The sequence below is a fragment of the Taurulus bubalis genome, assembly GCF_910589615.1.
Source record: "Taurulus bubalis genome assembly, chromosome: 1".
Taxonomy (NCBI): Eukaryota; Metazoa; Chordata; class Actinopteri; order Perciformes; family Cottidae; genus Taurulus; species Taurulus bubalis.
In genome coordinates this window covers 19,590,657-19,611,573 of record NC_136589.1, presented here as the reverse complement: position 1 = coordinate 19,611,573, position 20,917 = coordinate 19,590,657, and the positions used below count along the sequence as shown (strand labels likewise).

General features: G+C 43.2%; 1 protein-coding gene across 1 annotated transcript in view; it reads right to left on the bottom strand.

Moving 5' to 3' along the window:
* The window catches only part of mipol1 (mirror-image polydactyly 1), a 31,344-nt gene extending 15,219 nt beyond the window's left edge, over window positions 1-16,125 (bottom strand). Inside the window, exons 1-6 of the mRNA XM_079218397.1 lie at window positions 16,041-16,125; window positions 10,201-10,306; window positions 9,694-9,820; window positions 7,538-7,571; window positions 7,247-7,417; window positions 288-341 (exon numbers count right to left, since the gene is read on the bottom strand). Coding sequence (XP_079074523.1) covers window positions 288-341; window positions 7,247-7,417; window positions 7,538-7,571; window positions 9,694-9,820; window positions 10,201-10,306; window positions 16,041-16,052 — 504 coding nt within the window. The 5' untranslated portion in view covers window positions 16,053-16,125. The remainder of the gene's footprint in view (window positions 1-287; window positions 342-7,246; window positions 7,418-7,537; window positions 7,572-9,693; window positions 9,821-10,200; window positions 10,307-16,040) is intronic.
* Window positions 16,126-20,917: the final 4,792 nt, after the last annotated feature.

Genomic DNA, 20,917 nt, shown 5'->3' with positions numbered 1-20,917 from the left:
TTCATGAATTTATATAATGACTGTTTGACCTCATAAGTCATGATGAAATGATTGATAATGTGTTGTGATTATTATTATTATAAAGCATTGAGAACATATGAGTGCTTAATTCTGTGTCTTGATGACCCAGTCAAATGTGGTGTGGTACTGACCCAGTTAAATGTTGTGTTGTATGTGCGTGTGTATCCGTGTGTGTGTGTGTGTGTGTGTGTGTGTGTGTGTGTGTGTGTGTGTGTGTGTGTGTGTGTGTGTTTATCCGTGTGTTTATCCGTGTGTGTCTGTGTTACCTCGCCTGCACACCGCTCTCTCTCCCGGATCACTTCCTGTTCCAAACGTTTACACTGCAGAGAAACACAGTTTGGAATTATTGATCCCATCAGCCAACAAATATGGATTGAAGCAGGATATTAGGTATAAGAAAAGCGTGCCGAGAATTTTTCAAAGTTAACATTATAATAATTAATTATTCATAATCATATATTTTTGTCATTTTATCCGTCATCATCTTATTTTTTAGCCATCACCATATTGGTTTTTAGCCATCGCCATCTTGGTTTTTGGACCATTAGCCTTTAGCGAAAGTTATAGAGAAGTATTTAAAATGAAAACATGAAGACAAAAGTGCTGCTGAACACCCCCCCAAACGTTTAAATGTTTGTGCAAGTATGATCCTGACTTCACGAAGTAGGGCTCTGTGAACGGAGGTAACGAGCCCTGAGCCTGTGTGGAGTGTGGGCTAACGCTAGCTAACGCAGCACTGAAGGCTTCACAGCTAAAGCGGTATCTAGAGACCAAACATCCAACGCTCGTGAGAAAGCCGGTGGGATTTTTCAAGAGAAAGGACAATGTACTACAGATGCAGAAAAGGTCTGCCTGTCACTGACGAGCAACTCCAAATGTGCTGTGAAAGCCAGCTATGACAGATATGAAGAGCAACTTCTGGTTCTGCAAACATGAAGACTGCTGAAGCAGATCATTCACATCATAAGGCTATATTTTAATTTGCACTTTATTTAAATGTTATTTACAGTTCATTTAATTTAAAAATTATTATTTCGAATTGTGTGCAAACTAATAGTTGCCCAATAACTGTGAACACACAGATATTCTCCTAAGAAAGTAAAGACCTTATATATAAATATCTTAAATATTCAGGTTTGAGGTTTATTAACATTGTGGATTAACCAAGAGCACTATAGTAGTTCAATAATACAATTAATCCTCAAAAAACCTACTTTCCTAATAATTGTGCAGTGTATTAATTTTATTACCACATATTATTTATCAAATTTCAAATTTTTTCTCCGTTTTTTTGAGTCCCCCTTGTTTTTGTTAACACATTTAATTATTAGTTATTTTTTGTGTTAATATGCCTGACTTGAGCCTTTACATTCGTTATTGAATTAGCTTGATTTGTTCCATGACTTGTTGTCTGTGCAGGTTTACATACACATGATCAATAAATGTCTTTGTGATGATCACATTGCATCATGTCATTTATTTGACAAGGTTTTTGCTTGTTGAACTGTAGGTAGATTTGATTTAGTTATTGAATACAAGTCAAACCAAGAGTGAGATCAATTAGTTAATAAACCAATACAGTGTTAATATTTGAAAAGTTGGGCCCCGAGGTCAAAAAGGTGAAGAACCCCTGGTTTAGAGCATGATCCCAAGAGACTTTCTTTTCAGTTTACATGTGTCACATATGCCTACCAAGTTTAATACATGTAGGTCAACCGTAGCACTGGGGCTGCTTAATTGAATATTTATAGGGAGCGTTGTCGAGCCGAATTGCCATTTTGAAGAATTTAAATCATATCAGGTAACTACATCTTTGCTTTTAAATGTGTGTCAAGTTTAGTTACGTTTCGAGCATGCTTAGTCCTTCAAAAGCACCTTCGTTGTTGACCACAAAGGATGCGTCGCCGCGGCAACAGCGTTACACAAAACATCAAAAGCTTTGGCGGTTGGCATCATAAAAGTCTTACGTTTGTGTGGAAGTAATTTGATGTCGATCTGATTTACATACTGAGAGAAGCAGGCCAAAGTATAGACACTTTTACTTCCTGTTACCATTAGATGGCGCAATGACTAATTAAAAATTAGACTGCACATGTCTTCAGGCCTGGAGTCTCATCAAGCATGTGCAATCTGGAAAGAATCTGATCATGTGGAGTTGAGTTACATCGCTTTATTCGTTCATGGCGAAGGATCAAACTTCCCCAAAGCTCCGACTCGACGCCGTTCAACGAATCCTTACACTCTTCAAGGTGATGCATTATCAATGTCTTAAGTCTCTTCCAACACTTTGACATTTTGAGAGGGATCTGAATAATCTGTGAGGAGAAGGGTATAAAAGTAGAAAACATGTAACTTCCTATTGCCACTAGGTGGCGTTATGACTAGAATTCAAAATTAGCATATGGATGTCTTCAGGGTCAGGAGTTGATGACATTTGAGAAATATGGAGCAGATTACATAATGTACGGCTGAGTTCAAACAACTTCCATTTTCATGGAAAATGGTGTCTCTTTGCTGCTGCTCTTTTCCCCGTGCAAAGTGGTACAATAAAATAATAATAATAAACATTCGAATAACAATAGGTCCTCCGCTCTGACTATGTCAGTGCTCGGGCCCTAATTAGTGTAGATTAGTCTTTATCTGACACTGTGCAGAAACACAGACCTTTAAAGTGCTACATGTAATATCAGGCCAGAATTTTAATTTCAAACATTAAAAAGAGTGTGAAGAATATCTGCTGCCAACCCGGTCCTGTATTGTATACCACTTGTGGTGAGAGGTGAAGTAGAGCTGCCTGAGGGCTCGTCAACAATACCGCCATGGTCCGTTTAGATTTTTGAGTTTGTATATAATGGATTAAATGCAAAGTGGTGGAAACGAGAACTCTCCTGGTCCCGGGAGAGTGAAACATTGTGCTTCTCATATGGCTCATATCCAGGTAATTACCTCTGGTTCCAGCCTTCACCTGTACAGTCATCACTATAATCTTCTTTGGACTTTAATTCTTCATTTTGTGGTTGTGTGAACATTGTATTACTCTATTTTTGTTTTCACTAATAAAGTTCCGTGAACGTCAAGATTAAGATTTTTTTTTAAATCCCTAACTGTAGGATGCATAAACATTAGTGTCTAATCTGCCTAGCGACAGCTGACTCCAGCTGTTTATGGTCCCTTAAAGAGCTGCATGAGGGAATCAAACCGACAACCTTCCTGTGGAGTCCGGCTAATCCAGGTGAGTTTTAATAATCTGAAATGATTTGATATCAACTCAATAAAGAACAGCTGCAGCGTGATATGAGACAGAGGGCGAGAGAGGAAGAGGCCTCCCCCACTTTTCTAATATTTCCCAGAAGTCATGACTGCGGCGGGGAGATAATCCCTGAGAGATGAGGGAAGGGAAAGAGGGCTGGTTAAGCGGCGGGGGGGAGGAGAGGAATCCTCCAGCGTGGAGTGCTCTCTCTCTTCTACTCCTCCGAGGATTACGCCGGCGTTTGAAACATATTTCAGCGCCTCAGCGGCAGAGAGAGGGCGGGATTAAGGTGTTACCATGGAGGGGTAGTGTTAATGCAGAGGGGCGGGGTGTTAAAAGATGGCGGAGCGTGATATTGGCGGGGTTAGTGTCGATAGACTGGCTGATGCTGAACAGAGACAAAAATACAGCACAGAGTTTTGTGGGGTTAATGGATGTTACCGTGGCAACTGTGAGGTCAAGATATGTAGGTGTTAAGGCGGGAGGCGAAGGAGGCGGAGTCAAGAGACATGAAGATGGAGGTGTGTTGACACTGATGCAAGTTTAATGTGTACAAGTACCACTCTATCTATGCAAGGACCACTTCGTCTATGCAAGTACTACTTCATCTTCCAAAAGACCACTTCATCTATACACGTACCACTTCATCTATGCAAGGTCGCCGGTTCGATCCCAGTACCTCTTCATCTATACAAGTACCTCTTCATCTATATTTCTTTCTTTTAGAAGTATTTGTTATAGTACATACTTTTACATACATACATAAAATGTATTCTCTGCATTTGACCCATCCTTGGTTGTGGGGGGTGGTGGGCTGCCCCTGGTGGGGCACCCAGGAAGCAATTTGGGGTTGGGTGTCTTGCTTAGGGACACTTGTGAACATCAAAAGTCAAAAGTACCACTTCATGCCTTGTCTGCTCCCCTGACAACAGTTGCCATGGTGCTGCTGCAGGTCCGTTGCCATGGTGACAACAGTCACCATGGCACTGCATGCAGTGGAGCACTGCATGCTGGGAGCCCCTCCCCCTGTCTGTCATCCTTCCATCAGACTCACTTCTCATCTTTTCCTCCCACAGAGAGGAGTATATGAACCCAGATGCATTGCGGGTAATAAATCCTGGACTCTGCAGGCTTCGGTAATAAACTCTGTGAGGTGAACAAGATAATATTATATATATATATATATATATATATATATATATATATATATATATATATATATATATATATATATACATATATATATGTCTATATATATATATATATATATATACACACACCCCTCAGAGGAGCGACGAGAGACTTTCAACTTTATTATCATCCTATCTTATTGATTATTGACTGACACATGATCACAGTTTCAAACCACAGCACACCTGAACCAATATTTATATTTAAAATACGTAAGAATATTTAGTTTACAATATGGCAAAGAAAAAATATTTCACGTTTTCTGTTTGAACGTTAAAACAATTAATCAATTATCAAAATAGTGTCAAATTATTATTCTGTGGGTCGACTAATTAATAATCTAGTCATCAATTTAGCTGATACTAATAATATATATGTTATCCGGGGTCGGGTGGCGGTGGCAGCAGGTTCAGCGGGCCGACCCAGGCTTCTCTCTTACCCGCAACACTTTCCAACTCATTCTGGGGGATCCCGAGGCGTTCCAAAGCCAGCCGGGAGATATAATCTCTCCAGCGTGTCCTCGGTCTTCCCCGGGGCCTCCTACCAGTTGGACGTGCCTGGAAAACCTCTAATGGGAGGCGTCCAAGAGGCATCCTGACTAGATGCCCGAACCACCTCAGCTGACTCCTTTTGACACGAAGGAGCAGCGACTCGACTCGAAGCTCCCTCCTGATGTCTGAGCTCCTTACCCTATCTCTAAGGCTGAGCCCGGCCACCCTACGGAGAAGCTCACCTCGGCCGCTTGTATCCGAGATCTCGTTCTTTCGGTCACGACCCAGAGTTTGTGACCATAGGTGAGAGTTGGAACGTAGACCGACCAGTAAATGGAGCGCTTCGCCTTCCGGCTCAGCTCCCTCTTCACCAAGACAGACCGGTACAGCGCCTGTTTTACTGCTGCTGCACCGATCCGCCTGTCGATCTCCCGCTCCACCTTACCCTCACTCGTGAACAAGACCCCGAGATACTTGAACTCCTTCGATATGGATATGTATATATATACACAGGTAAAAGCCAGTGAATTAGAATATTTTGAAAAACTTGATTTATTTCAGTAATTGCATTCAAAAGGTGTAACTTGTACATTATATTTATTCATTGCACACAGACTGATGCATTCAAATGTTTATTTCATTTAATTTTGATGATTTGAAGTGGCAACAAATGAAAATCCAAAATTACGTGTGTCACAAAATTAGAATATTACTTAAGGCTGATACAAAAAAGGGATTTTTAGAAATGTTGGCCAACTGAAAAGTATGAAAATGAAAAATATGAGCATGTACAATACTCAATACTTGGTTGGAGCTCCTTTTGCCTCAATTACTGCGTTAATGCGGCGTGGCATGGAGTCCATGAGTTTCTGGCACTGCTCAGGTGTTATGAGAGCCCAGGTTGCTCTGATAGTGGCCTTCAACTCTTCTGCGTTTTTGGGTCTGGCATTCTGCATCTTCCTTTTCACAATACCCCACAGATTTTCTATGGGGCTAAGGTCAGGGGAGTTGGCTGGCCAATTTAGAACAGAAATACCATGGTCCGTAAACCAGGCACGGGTAGATTTTGCGCTGTGTGCAGGCGCCAAGTCCTGTTGGAACTTGAAATCTCCATCTCCATAGAGCAGGTCAGCAGCAGGAAGCATGAAGTGCTCTAAAACTTGCTGGTATACGGCTGCGTTGACCCTGGATCTCAGGAAACAGAGTGGACCGACACCAGCAGATGACATGGCACCCCAAACCATCACTGATGGTGGAAACTTTACACTAGACTTCAGGCAACGTGGATCCTGTGCCTCCCAGAGTCTGGAGGAGGACAGGAGAGGCACAGGGTGCCATGTCATCTGCTGGTGTCGGTCCACTCTGTTTCCTGAGATCCAGGGTCAACGCAGCCGTATACCAGCAAGTTTTAGAGCACTTCATGCTTCCTGCTGCTGACCTGCTCTATGGAGATGGAGATTTCAAGTTCCAACAGGACTTGGCGCCTGCACACAGCGCAAAATCTACCCGTGCCTGGTTTACGGACCATGGTATTTCTGTTCTAAATTGGCCAGCCAACTCCCCTGACCTTAGCCCCATAGAAAATCTGTGGGGTATTGTGAAAAGGAAGATGCAGAATGCCAGACCCAAAAACGCAGAAGAGTTGAAGGCCACTATCAGAGCAACCTGGGCTCTCATAACACCTGAGCAGTGCCAGAAACTCATGGACTCCATGCCACGCCGCATTAACGCAGTAATTGAGGCAAAAGGAGCTCCAACCAAGTATTGAGTATTGTACATGCTCATATTTTTCATTTTCATACTTTTCAGTTGGCCAACATTTCTAAAAATCCCTTTTTTGTATCAGCCTTAAGTAATATTCTAATTTTGTGACACACGTAATTTTGGATTTTCATTTGTTGCCACTTCAAATCATCAAAATTAAATGAAATAAACATTTGAATGCATCAGTCTGTGTGCAATGAATAAATATAATGTACAAGTTACACCTTTTGAATGCAATTACTGAAATAAATCAAGTTTTTCAAAATATTCTAATTCACTGGCTTTTACCTGTATATACATATATATATATACATATATATATATATATATATATATATATATATATATATATATATATATATATATATATATATATATATATAAAATAAACTTAAAAGAAACAAAGTTTCTTTTAAGTTCACAGAGTACAACAAATAAATATACAGTATAGTTGAATATTAAAAGCTTTATGAAGGCAAACAGACAGAGAGACAGACAGACAGACAGACAGACAGGTAAACAGACTCACCTTGGCGACGGAGCCGTCTCTCTCCTCCATCACAGCCTTCATCTCCTGAGCGGTGATGTCATTTCTCCGTTGCCTTGACAACCGTAGATGCTGAACCAGAACTGAACCAAACCGCTCGACTTCCTGGACGGAGTCGGCGTCACAAACACAGCGAAGGAGCTCGTCCACGTCCTAAACAACAACATCCTGATCAATAAACAACAACGGCGCTGATCAATAAATAACAACGTCCCGATCAATAACGGACTCTAGAACCGCCTGCCATGTTTGTTACTGAAGAGAAATGTTTACCACGTCAGGGTCCTCCTGGGGGAGGAGCTCCAGCCTGCAGAGAGACAGCCCATTGGTCCATTGTTCAAGGACGCGTAAACAACAACAACAACATGAAAACAAACACTTGTGGCAGAACTGTTGATAACTTTCTCCACACTGAATAAAAACACACACTTTAGAATAAGCTTCAACTTTTTGAGTTGAAATATGTGAGTGTGAGGAGGAGGAGGGTGAGATAGAGGAGGGTGAGGTGGAGGAGGGTGAGGTAAAAGAGGGTGAGGTGGAGGAGAGTGAGGTAGAGGAGGATGAGGTAGAGAAGGGTGAGGTGGAAGAGGGTGAGGTGGAGGAAGGTGAGGTGGAAGAGGGTGAGATGGAGGAGGGTGAGGTGGAAGAGGGTGAGGTGGAAGGGGTGGACGACAGTTGCCCACCCCCACCCCCCGTGTGGCTACTGACCATATTAAAGCTGGACCCGTGCAGCCGGTAGATGAAGTAGAGGAGGGGGAGGAAGGTGAGGAAGGTGATGTTAGATGACCTGAGCGCCGCGGCTGCAGCAGCTGAGCAGTAATTTGGTCGGTCGCTCCCTGAAGTCCACATGAAACTCTGTCATTTTAAAGGCGGCGTGAAGCTGCTCTGGAGTCTGTTTCTCCCTTCATGATGGAGGACGTGCAGCCGGCAGCAGCTGATCTGCTGTCTGCTCTCGGGAGCTCTTTTCATTTAGCTGCTACTGCCTTCTGTAATAAACTGTAATAAGGTGGCCGAGGCGGTTGCTCTGCAGGGAACAGCAGGTAATGAAAGACCAGCCGCCTTCAATAAAGCTCTCTAACACCCGGCTTACAGCCACCAGCCCGGATCAGCCCGCTGCCTCATTAACACTCTCTCACACACACAGACACACACGCACACACGCACACACACACACACACACACACACACACACACACACACACACACACACACACACACACGCACCTGCAGCCATAACTGCAGGATCCAAGAAGAAGAGGATCCATTGTGGAAAGCTGCTTCACTGTATCTCATGTAAATCTGCTTCTTTATATCTCATGTAAATCTGCTTCTTTATATCTCATGTGAAGCTGCTTCTTTGTATCTCATGTAAAGCTGTTTCACTGTATCTCATGTAAAGCAGCTTCACTGTATCTCATGTAAAGCTGCTTAACTGTATCTCATGTGAAGCTCAACTGATTCTTCATGTTTTCTAGGCATAATAATTATTGCTGAAATTCTCAGTGGTTGACCAATGTCGATGTTTTCTGTTTGATGAATAAAATGTCAAAAAGAGAGAACACACACACACACCCTGAAGCAACTTCACATTATTCATACACACACTTCAGCCTTAAACAAACACACACATTTACAGAGGTAAAACAGGCCGCCTCTTTCCATTAGAAAAACACACACACACACACACACACACACACACACACACACACACACACACACACACACACACACACACACACACACACACAGTCCTGACAGATGGAACATGCTCCTCCATATTCCATCCCTCATAAAAAGGACTGTGGCCTCCAATATCAATTACCCCATCCTTTGGGTATTATCTGTAATTAGATTTTCTGCTCTATTTGGAGGGCGAGAGCTCATTTCACAGCTCTTAACGAGTGAGTAGGTGAATAATGAAGAGGAGGAGGAGGAGAATAATGAAGAGGAGGAGGAGGTCAATAATGAAGAGGAGGGAGAGGAGGAAGAGGAGGAGGAGGAGGAGGAGAATAATGAAGAGGAGGAGGAGGAGGAGATAATTATAATACATGTAGTGTATTTGTGAAAAACAGTTAAATTATAAAATAGCTATAACTTTGTGATTCTGTTTCGGCCAGCAGAGAAGTCTTAGCTGGCCCTGACGGCCCACCACTGATGAATAATGAAGAGGAGGAGGAGGAGGAGGAGGAGGAGGAGGAGGAGGAGGTGTTGAAGGAGGTGAATAATGAAGAGGGGGAGGAGGAAGTGAATAATCAAGAGGAGGAGGAAGAGAACAATGAAGAGGAGGAGGACGAGAATAATGAAGAGGAGGACGAGGAGGTGAATAATGAAGAGCAGGAGGTAAATGTGTGTGTGTGTGTGTGTGTGTGTGTGTGTGTGTGTGTGTGTGTGTGTGTGTGTGTGTGTGTGTGTGTGTGTTGTGTACATACTCAGCTTCCTGATGCACGTGGCGTGCACGAAGAAGAGCCTCATCTCGCTCCTCATTGGCCAGCAGGAGGCGTGACATCAGAGCCTGATCTCGGTCTCTCTGAGCAGCTAACACCTCCTCCAACATGGCTGAGGAGTCAAGGAGGTGAGGAGTCAAGGAGCTTTTATATGATTGTACACTGTGTTCATATTATAAACATGATTGTTCTATTTAATTTGCCTGAGATCAATAAGTTGATTTTATAAATATTTTTTCCTCCTCAGCAACAATGAAAACATGTTTAATATATAATAATATATATTGAATTACATTTGTGTGTGTGTGTGTGTGTGTGTGTGTGTGTGTGTGTGTGTGTGTGTGTGTGTGTGTGTGTGTGTGTGTGTGTGTGTTGGCATTAACCATGTGCATGAAAAATATAAAAATATTTAAGTTGAGGTTGGATCAGATCTGATTAAGAGGAGAGTAAACATACAGTACATCTAAGCCCCCCCCCCCCCTCCCGCCTTACCTGCAGGTCTCTCCCAGCCTCGAGCATCCCTCTGCTCCTCCCTCAGCTCCTCCTCCACCTCCCTCCTCTGCAGCTCCTTCTCCTTCTTGACCAGCTCCTCCTGCAGCTGAAACACAGGCAAGGGTTAATGGGTTATATACATATATATGCATATATATTTTATTTTTATTTTTTCGCGAGCACCACGCCGGATGTAGCTCAACCGGAAGCAAAACAATAGGCACGCCGTTTGGGCTTGGAAGCTAAGCTAACGTTGCTGTTTGAAATGAATGAATGGTGAGCGCGATACGGCAAAATGAATGATAAGACGCTAATGAATGGAAAATTTACTTTCAAAAAGTGGTTCCCTTGACAAGAGTGGTATGTGCCATTTGTCATTGTGAACTGAGCTATCATCGTAGCCTATCCAGTCTGAAATACCACTTGATGGCCAAGCACACAGCTGATGCTAACTCTGCGCCCCCTCGTCATAGCCAGACAAGAATGGATGTCAGAAACACATGGACACCACAACGAAGAACAAACTTATTGCAGCCATAGCTAAATGGGTGGCTACTGCGTGCAGGCCTGTTAATGTTGTGGAGGACGAGGGTCTAGCTGATATAATACGCATCGCATCCAACGAGGAGGACAGTATTGAGCAATGTCTGGAGCGCTACAAGGCAGGGCCTCTTATTGGCAAGGATGACTGTCCCCAGGAATGGTGGTCCACACATGAAGGGGCACACAGCGAAATGGCCCGCCTTGCAAGCAAGTACTTAGAAGCGGGCTTCACTGTTGTCTGAAAATGTCAATGGGCTTGTCTGCTTGAGTAGCTGGCTGAAAACAAAGAAGTAGGAGGCTTACCTTTTATTGGTAACCTAACTGTTACGGTTCATTGTTCCGAAATAAGAGGTTTGACTGCTATGTTCACAGCGCTCTCTCTCTCTCTCTCTCTCTCTCTCTCTCTTTCTCTCTCTCTCTCTCTCTCTCTCTCTCTCGTGCATGCTGGGAGTGAGCGCGTGTGAGTGAGCGGTTCTTTTGATTTATTTATTTTTCCCCTTAGATATATATATTAATTTAATGTGGTTTATTGGGTGGTTTTCCCACCGGAAAGGTTTTTTAGGTTTTTGTTTTATTGGTTGGTTCTCATTTTAACTCTATACACCATGGATGTTTTAAAAATAGGGCTTTTAAATGTAAATGGTGGCAGAGACGTCCAGAAGAGAACGTCTATCTATGAAACTTCCAAAATGAAAATGATGGATGTTCTCTTTTTACAGGAAACGCACAGTGATTTTAACAACCAGTCTGACTGGAGAAGGGAGTGGGAAGGGGAAGTCGTTTTTTACGCCACGGGACCACGGTAAGACACAAATAAGACTACTGTGTCAACAGCACACTTTGAACGTCACACGAGACAGCACCAGATCTATGGAAGATCTAGAGACCGATATAGTGGAACTAGAACGTTTAAGTGAGTCCACAGGAAATCAAGGTTATATTGAAAACCTCAAAGAGAAAAAAATGGCTTTAGCCGACCTGCTGGGTAGTAAAGTGCAGGCGCCCTGGTCAGGTCCCGGTTCCAGAGCATCACCGAGATGGATGCTCCATCTCACTATTTCTTCAGTCTGGAGAAGAAGAACGGGCAGGGGAAAGTAATCCACGCACTGCTGTCTGACACAGGGCAGGAGCTGACGGACCCGGGCCAGATACGAGGGTGAGCTGTGAGCTTTTATCAACAGTTGTACTCCACAGAATACCAGGAAGAGCCAGCTTTCCTAGAGGTTTTCAGTCTGAGTTTAGAGTGTGTAGAGGGGTCAGGCAGGGCTGTGCTCTGTCTGGGATGCTCTACGCTCTCTCCCTTGAACCTCTCCTCCACAAAATACATTCCAGCACTCAGGGGTTGTTTTATCCAGGTTTTAATGGAAGATTGATTTTATCTGCTTATGCAGATGATATTATATTTTTTATTAAGAACCAGGACGAGGTCGATATTTTAGTGGGTATTGTAGAGGATTTTAGCTCGACAGCGGCAGCGAGGGTCAACTGGGTGGAAAAGTGAAGCCCTCGCTGTCGGTGAGTGGCGCGGCGGTCTCCCAGTTCTCCCCCGAAACCTAGAATGGAAGAGAGGAGGTCTAAAGTACCTAGGGGTGTTTTTGGGAGCAGACCATATAGTAAAGAAGAACTGGGAGACCGTCATAGAAAAGGTTGAAGGGAAACTTAAAAAATGGAAATGGCTGCTCCCCCAGATGTCGCTTAGAGGGAGAGTGCTGGTTCTTAATAACCTAGTTGCATCCCAGCTGTGGCACCGTCTAACCTATGTGGACCCCCCCTCAGGCCTACTTGCGGAGATCCAAAGAAAGATGGTGGATTTCCTCTGGGGGGGTCTGCACTGGGTGCCGCAGGGGGTTGTGTTTTTAGCCAAGGAGGAGGGGGGCAGGGCCTTGTCCACCTGGCCAGCAGGACTGCCACTTTTAGATTGCGTTTTATTCAAAGGTACCTCACAGGCCCGGCAGATCTGGTGTGGAGAGATGTGGCCAGCAGCATCCTGAGGCGTGGCAATAACCTGGGTTTGGATGATGCTCTATTTTTAATGGATCCTAAATCCTTAAAATTAACTATGTTGCCTCCTTTTTATCAGGGTGTTTTCAAGTCGTGGGCCCTTTTTAACCACAAAAGGTCCCCGGAAGCCAACTCTCTGCACTGGTTGTTGAGAGAACCACTGGTCAATGGGGCCAGGCTGGACGTCAGCGACCACACTACACACGGCCTGACGGCGGCGCTGTCCCAGTCTGGAACCCTGACCCTGCAGCAGCTGGTGGATGCAGTGGGGCCGGCACTGACCGACGCCCAGGCCCTGGGCTGTCTGCTGGGACTGCAGTTTCTCCGAGCGGCGGGGAGGATACTGGGGCTCTGGTCCCGGAGGCTAACACAGAAAGACCGGCACCTCCTGATGGGCAGCCAGACCAGAAACAACACTGCAGACCCCTACCCTGACATCATCCTGAGCCCAGGCCTGGGAGAGAAGACCGGCCCCCTTCTGAGAGTCGTACACCCTGCAAAACTGACTATATACGAAGCAGACAAAGAGACTCTCTACCGCAACTGTGTGAAGTGCATCCACCAGGTCGGACTGAGCGGCAGACCCCCCACTCTGTGGGCAAAGAAGTGGGGATAAGATGGCCCCAGCCCGCAGTGGAGGCTCCTATACAAAGCCCTCCCCCCTCAAAAAACGGACAGGCGACCTCCAGTGGAGGATCCTCCACGGTGCCGTCGCTACGAACGCTTATATCTCTGTTCTTAACCAAGCTGTTTCTAGCGGATGCCCATTTTGCGGAGTACGTGAGACAGTTTACCACGTTTTTACTGAGTGTAAGAGACTCACCAGCCTCTTCTCTCTTTTAACATCGGTTTTTACACGCTTCGGCGTTGTTTTTACTGAGAGGATTTTTATTATGGGAGTGGGCTACAACAAAAGTTTAAAAAACAAGGGGCAGCTCCTCAATTTCATCTCAGGCCAGGCTAAACTGGCGATTTACACGAGCAGAAAGAGGCAGGTCGAGTATGGGGATGGGCAGGAAGCGGCGGCAATGTGGAGGACAAACCTCCGGTTAAGACTCTGGCTCGAGTTTTGTTTTTATCACCACATCTCCGACCTTGAGTCGTTCATAGAGCGGTGGTGTTTTAAGAAGACACTGTGCAAGGTTTCGACCGGTCAACTGTCTTTTACACATTTTTTAACTGACTGATGGTGTTTTAAAAAGAAAGGGAAACGGTAGAACAAGGATTCTATTGTATTTATTGTTATTTATTACATTAACACTGATTGTATTTGTAAAACTTTGAAAATATGTAAATAAAGTGTTTTTGTAAAAATCTAAAAAAATCTCTCTCTCTCAGGCCCTTGTTTACCTGAAATGTGCACTTTATAATTTTATTTTGTAAGCCTTTGTTTACCTGAAATGTGCACTTTATAATTTTATTTTGTACCGCCCTGTTTGGCAGTTGTTTTTCAATAAAATAAAACATTTGCATAAAGCAAGCCAATCCACTTTTTCATGTTGAAATTCGCGAGTTAACTATGACATAAATGCAATTAATCGCGATTAAATATTTTAATCGTTTGACAGCACTAATATATATATATATATATATATATATATATATATATATATATATATATATATATATATATATATACCGTTGCCGCCATCCACCATGGAAATAACCACTAGTTCTGCTTTATACGTGTTGTGTAAATTCCACATACGTCGGAACATCAAACTCCATCGCGTCTGGGTTCATAATATTATCCAGCCGCTACCAGCACTACTTCAGGTGGACCAGCAGCAGTTTGATTCAGCAACGGCAAGACGGCGGTGGTGACGGGCAGAGCTTCTCAACGCTGATTCTCAACGCTGATTCTCAACGCTGATTGGCTGATGCAACTATGACTCACGCGATTTTGTTGCCAGAGTTGGGATATTTCAACTTGCGCGAATTCGCGCCGCGTCCTTCACTCTGTTCGCCCCGCGTCAAATGCACTATTCGCGCCGCCTCAAACGCATCAGTTGTGGGATGAGCAGCACAGCTGAGTATGAGGGTTGAGCCCAATGCCAATGCCAAACAGCTGATTCTGCTGTTGCTATGATTTCTTCTCTGTTGGACTGATGATTGAAGTCAATCAGTAACCAGGAAATAATACATAATATAATAATCCAGACATATTGGCCATGTTCTTTAGTTGGTCACTCTGGCATGAACCGCACCCTGGTCAACAAGTGTTCAGCTGGTTGAGGTCAAGACTGCTGGAGGCCATTCCAGTCTCTCTACTCCCAGACTCTGCAGGTCTCTGATGAACCCGCTATGTGGGGGCGAGCGTTGTCATCTTGGAGGATGGAGTTCAATCCCAGACTGGGAGCAATTGGATTGCAGCTGGTTGCAGAATCTCATCTTGATATCTCTGCATTGAGATTTCCTCCAATGAGCTTTGGGGTCCGGAAGCTCAAAACAGGAGTCCATACCAGAATCAGCTGTTTGGCATTGGCAGAGAAGATCTGGCAAATTCTTCAATTCTTCGCAACCCACAAACTCAACGTTTAAAAGAGAAATAAACTTGATCGAGCCCCCGGCTGAGCGCCGCCATGTTGGAGTTTTCCCCGGAGAACTAGAGGTTCGCCTCCCTGCACCTGCGGGAAGGAAGCTCTGACTAACAGTTCAGAGCATCAGGCCTTCTTGGAGTCGGTGGGAGAGGTCCTGGAAAGGGCACCGCCTGCCGACTCCATATTTTCCTGGGAGACTTCAACGCTCACATGGGCAATGACAGAGAAACCTGGCAGGGGTGATGGGGAGGAAAGGCCTGCCCGATCTGAACCTGAGTGGTGTCTCGCTATTGAACTTCTGTGCTAGGCTAAAAAGACCTGGCAAGCCCACACGTGTAGTGGGAGAACTGGGAACGTCTGGCAGAGGATCCTTTCGGGAGGTCTTCAACTCCCACCTCCGGAAGAACATCTCACACATCCCGAGGGAGGTTGGGGACATGGAATCCAAGTGGACCGTGTTCTCTATTGTGAACACGGCCGATAGGAGCTGTAGTCGGAAGGTCATTGGTGCCGTGGCGGCAAGCCGAGAACCCGGTGGTGGACAAGCTGAAGAAGGAGGCCTTTCGGGCTTGGTATATACTGTATATATGTGCGTGTACCTGTATATTTATATCCATGAGTGTGTACCTGTATATTTATATACATATGAGTGTGTATCTGTATATTTATATATATGAGTGTATATCTGTATATTTGTATACATATATGAGTTTGTATCTATATATATACTGTATATGTATGAGTGTGTATCTGTACCTTTTTGTTCATCTCTCTCAGATTGTCGAGCTCTTTCAGTAAAAACGAGATGTTTTTGTGTCGATCAAAAGTCTGAAGTCGATCGGGCGCTGTTATTGGCCCAAACATGACTTCCTGATGAGAGCTGGAGGAGACAACAAGTTTCAATTAAAACAACGGTACAAAGTACATAAAGTACATATTGAGCAGTGTACGGACAGCGGTGGAGCTCAGCGGCACTTCAACATGATGCTTCTATATTTGGAACATTAATATCTCATCACACAATTATTATCTCCAGACACCTGAGCAGAGAATGACATCTCTCTCCCTCTGAGAGAGTTTCTATTCCAGCTTCTCTTTGATCTGGTGAAAATGAGTGCACGTGAGCGTGCCTTTTAGTGTATGTTAGTACATGTGTACATACAGTACCTTAGTGCTGCATTTGACACCATTGATCATGACATCCTATTACAGTGACTAGATCAGTCGATTTGCATAAAAGGTACTGCACAAAGCTGGTTTAAGTGCTATTCATCAGATCGATCTCAGTTTGTATATGTAAACGATGAAGCCTTGATGGCCACCAACGTTAGTCACCGAGTTCCACAAGGTTCTGTGCTTGGACTAATTGTATTCACCTTAGGCAATATTATCAGAAAACACTCCATAAACTTTCAGAGTTATCTTTGATCAGGACTTGTCCTTTAACTCCCACGTAAAAAAAATCTCAAGGACTGCCTTTTTTCACCTACGTAACATTTAAACAATTAGGTACATCTTGTCTCAAAGCGATGCAGAAAAATATTACCCCACTAAAGAGCTTATAGTGCCATATTACACCACTAGAGAGCTTATAGTACCCCTCTAAAGAGCTTATAGTACCGTATTACCCCACTAGAGAGCTCATAGTACCATATTATCCCACTAGAGCAGGGGTCTCAAACTCGTGGCCCCCCTACATCAAAGTTTAGTGCGGCCCGCACGTTTTTCTCACACGCACTTAACCCTCTGAGGTCCGCACGCGCGTGGCCCTGTAAGATAACGTTTACTGGACAGACAGACAACACACTACCACCTGAGAAAAAAAACTTGCAGTGTACTAAAAACAACACTGGCCACAGAGAGATGGCAGCTCTGCTCCGCTCAGCTGTTCAGTTGCTACTCGACACACGACCATGCGCTGGTAAAGAGTACATAGTACACGCATACATACATACAGAGTACATAGTACAAACATAGATACAGAGTACATATGTTGTTCTTGTTCTGTAAACTGTTCTTGAATAAACAAAACTGAAACATGCACATTGTGTAAACATTGTAAATAATTTGTTTTTCTATAGAACATATTTTGACTCAAATATATAGTAAATATTTTGTTTGAAAACAAAAACTGTTGTAATATTAATGTTTCATGTGCTCACACCCCATGAAGCTTGATCTGTAGTATGAAGTCATTTCTCAGTCCCAAGTCTGTTGTAAATTAAACTTATTGACTTGCAACAGTGATCTAAAAGCTAAATTCAGAGGCACAAGGAAAACCAGACATGTCTGGACCATTTCTGAGAGAATTGCCTCCATCCTTCCCTGAGCAGACAAAAGTGATCAGTCGGGTAATGTACCTTTTTGGAAGCATATATCTGTGAGAAACCTTTCTCGACTGTGAACTTTAATAAATGCAAGTACAGGTCCAGGCTTCGTGATGCCTATCGTGAAGCTGTATCTACGGTTTCTACGGTGACCTCGATCAGGGCCAATGTGCCTCAGCTGTGTGAGAGACAGCGCTGCCAGGTGTCTGGCAATAAATATAATAGAGTATAAATGTATTCAGGGATTGCATTTGTTGGTTCGGTGCAGTTTCAATAAGTTATTTAAAAAAATTAAATATATTTGCACTGTTAAAAACTATTATAAAAATGTATAGAAACTGCTGGTTGTCTTTTTTATGACAAAATATGCTATGGATGTAAAAAAATATTGCGCTTTCTGTGTGGCCCTCCCATGAGATCAAAATACCAGCGGTGGCCCCAAGCCAAATTGAGTTTGAGACCCCTGCGCTAGAGAGCATGCGCTGACTGAATGCGGGGCTACTCGTGGTTCCTGGGAGCCAGAGCCTTCAGTAGACGTGTAAAACACTAACAGATACTTGTATGCTGGTACTTCTTTGTACACTAAATAAAACACAGAGTATACAGACCAGATGGGAATATTTATCTTTAGCAGTTCAGCTGCTGGTCAGTGAGGCTGTGATTGGTCAGGACCCCTGTGACATCATCTCAGCGTTGGTTTCATTAGTGTCACCTATGTGTAGCGAGGTCAGGTGTTTTAACCTCACATTATCAGAGGAGACGCTGAGACGAAGGCGTCGCTTTAATAAGCAGCTGCTGCCTGTAATTCTCTCATATCACCTTAAAGGTCAGACGGCGTAATAAAGCGAGTAAATAAGACACTCTGTCTTTTATAATATCAGCTGCTTCTAATCAACTCTACTATCGTTCTATTTCGGTCTCCCTCATTCTAACTTCAACTAATGAAATCAAATCTAAATCTAATAGGTCACATCTCAAACTGCTTCACACAATTCATTTGAAAAGCATCAAAAAGAGACAAAAGAAAAACACCTGAGTTACAGAAAGTAATGAAAAGCAATACACTTCTTAATAAATCTCCTATAAACATTTCAGATCAAAAGTGTGAATATAATTAATTATTCAGGTGTTAAATAATTAATACGAGACTTAATCGTAGTTAATGATGTTTAATTTACAGACGTTACACTCTTGTTCTGATTGCAATATTAATGTTTCAATGTTTGATTGTTTTAATTCAAGCTTACTTAGCAACCTTAGTTTAACTAGTCCAGTCTGTCTCGTGCTACAGTTAAGGCTTAATTTGCCACTTCAGTGCACAAACAGAAACTTGGGATCCCACCTGTCGTCGGGCCTGACCAGGTGTCTTGTGAGGGCGGGACTACCAGTACTTCTGGACGGTCCTCCTCCATCAGGGCCATCTCCGCAGATCTCTGCCTGTGGAGAAGGGCCTCGGCTGGGGGAAAGGTCTAGCTCCATGTGCCTTGCACCTCCTGGAGGTCTGGAGGACAAAGGTGAGACAGGAGAGACAGACCTCCTGTGTGACAGAGGGGAGGGGGAGCAGTAAAATGAAGGCTCTGGGAGGTGCTGAGGGCCTAAACACAGAGAAAGACAGACAGGTATCAGTCATTAAGATAGTGGGACACAGTAAAGACCCTAACCCTGGACGGGTTAAACGGATGAATGGATTACCCCGAGGTGGATCAGTCTGGTCTAGGCTCAGGTGGGTCCCAAATCTGTAAGTCAGAAACATTTTTGTGTTTAACTCCGCAGATAGCTGAACTCTCCAGAGGATAAACCCTTTAGATTGTCATGACTATGATGTTCATCTAGCGCCACCATCAGGACAGATTGTACATGTTCCGCTCAACTGCTGTTTATACTCTAAGAACAGAGAGATCATCAGTTAATCAATATACCGCAGTTTAAAAAGCAGACAGAAGTGTTTCACACAGACAGAAGGAAAAAGTGACTAAAAGATATATTTACAACGTATATTAATATCTAAATCACAAAAAGCTAGAGAGAGTGTTTTCGTCTGGATCAGAAACATTCAAAAACTAAAAAACCTTTCACAGGGAAAAAAGGAAGAAACCTTCAGGAGAGCAACAGAGGAGGATCCCTCTCCCCGGATGGACAGAAGCAATACAGTAGATGTCATGTGTACAGAATGACCAACGTAACAGAGTTACAGCACATTACATGAATATGACAGAAATTATTCATATAGGCATGGACCACGATCCAGATTAACATGTAAATGAACATTTAGAGTAACATGTAGAGTAACATGGAGAGTAAGATGTAAAATTGTATTCAATAACTAAATCAAATCTACCTACAGTTTAACAATCACAGAGACATTTGTTGATCATGTGTATGTAAACCTGCACAGACAACAAGTCATGGAACAAATCAAGCTAATACAATAACTAATTTAAAGGCTCAAGTCAGGCGTATTAAGACAAAAATAACTAATAATTTGATTTTTCTACGAAAACGAAGTGGACGCTAGAAAAAAAACAAGAAAAAAATAGAAATTTGATAAATACATAATGTGGTAATAAAAGAAATACACTGTGCATAATTATTAGGAAAGTAGTTTTTTGAGGATTAATTGTATTATTGAACAACTACAGTGCTCTCGGTTGATCCACAATGTTAATAAACCTCAAACCTGAATATTTAAAAGTGAGGTTTTTACTTTCTTAGGAGAATATCTGTGTGTTCACAATTATTGGGCAACTGTTAGTGTGCAGACAAGTGTGCACACAATTCGAAATAATAATTTTCAAATAAAATAAACTCTAAATAATATTTAAATAAAGTGCAAATTAAAATATAGCCTTATGATGTGAATGATATGCTTCAGCAGTCTTCATTTTTGCAGAACCAGAAGTTGCTCTTCATATCTGTCATAGCTGGCTTTCATAGCACATTTGGAGTTGCCCGTCAGTGACACGACAGACCTTTTCTGCATCAGTAGTACATCGTCCTTTCTCTTGAAAAATTCCACTAGCTTTCTCACGAGTGTGAGAGCTGAGTGTCTTCTTCTGCATATTGGATCTTGTTAAACAACTGACTGACACATTACCGCCACCAAGTGGTGGGGAGCTATATTGTAACTGACCATTAGGGCTGAGCGGTATGGCCAAAATTTCATATCATGGTATTTTGTAAGATTCTGGCAGTTTCATGGTATATCACTTTTAATTAGACCCCCGAATTGCATGCTGGGTACATCTTGCCACTATCATGAAACTACGTCGCACAGGAGACTCTTCCGTCTCTTCCTGTGCGAGCTGT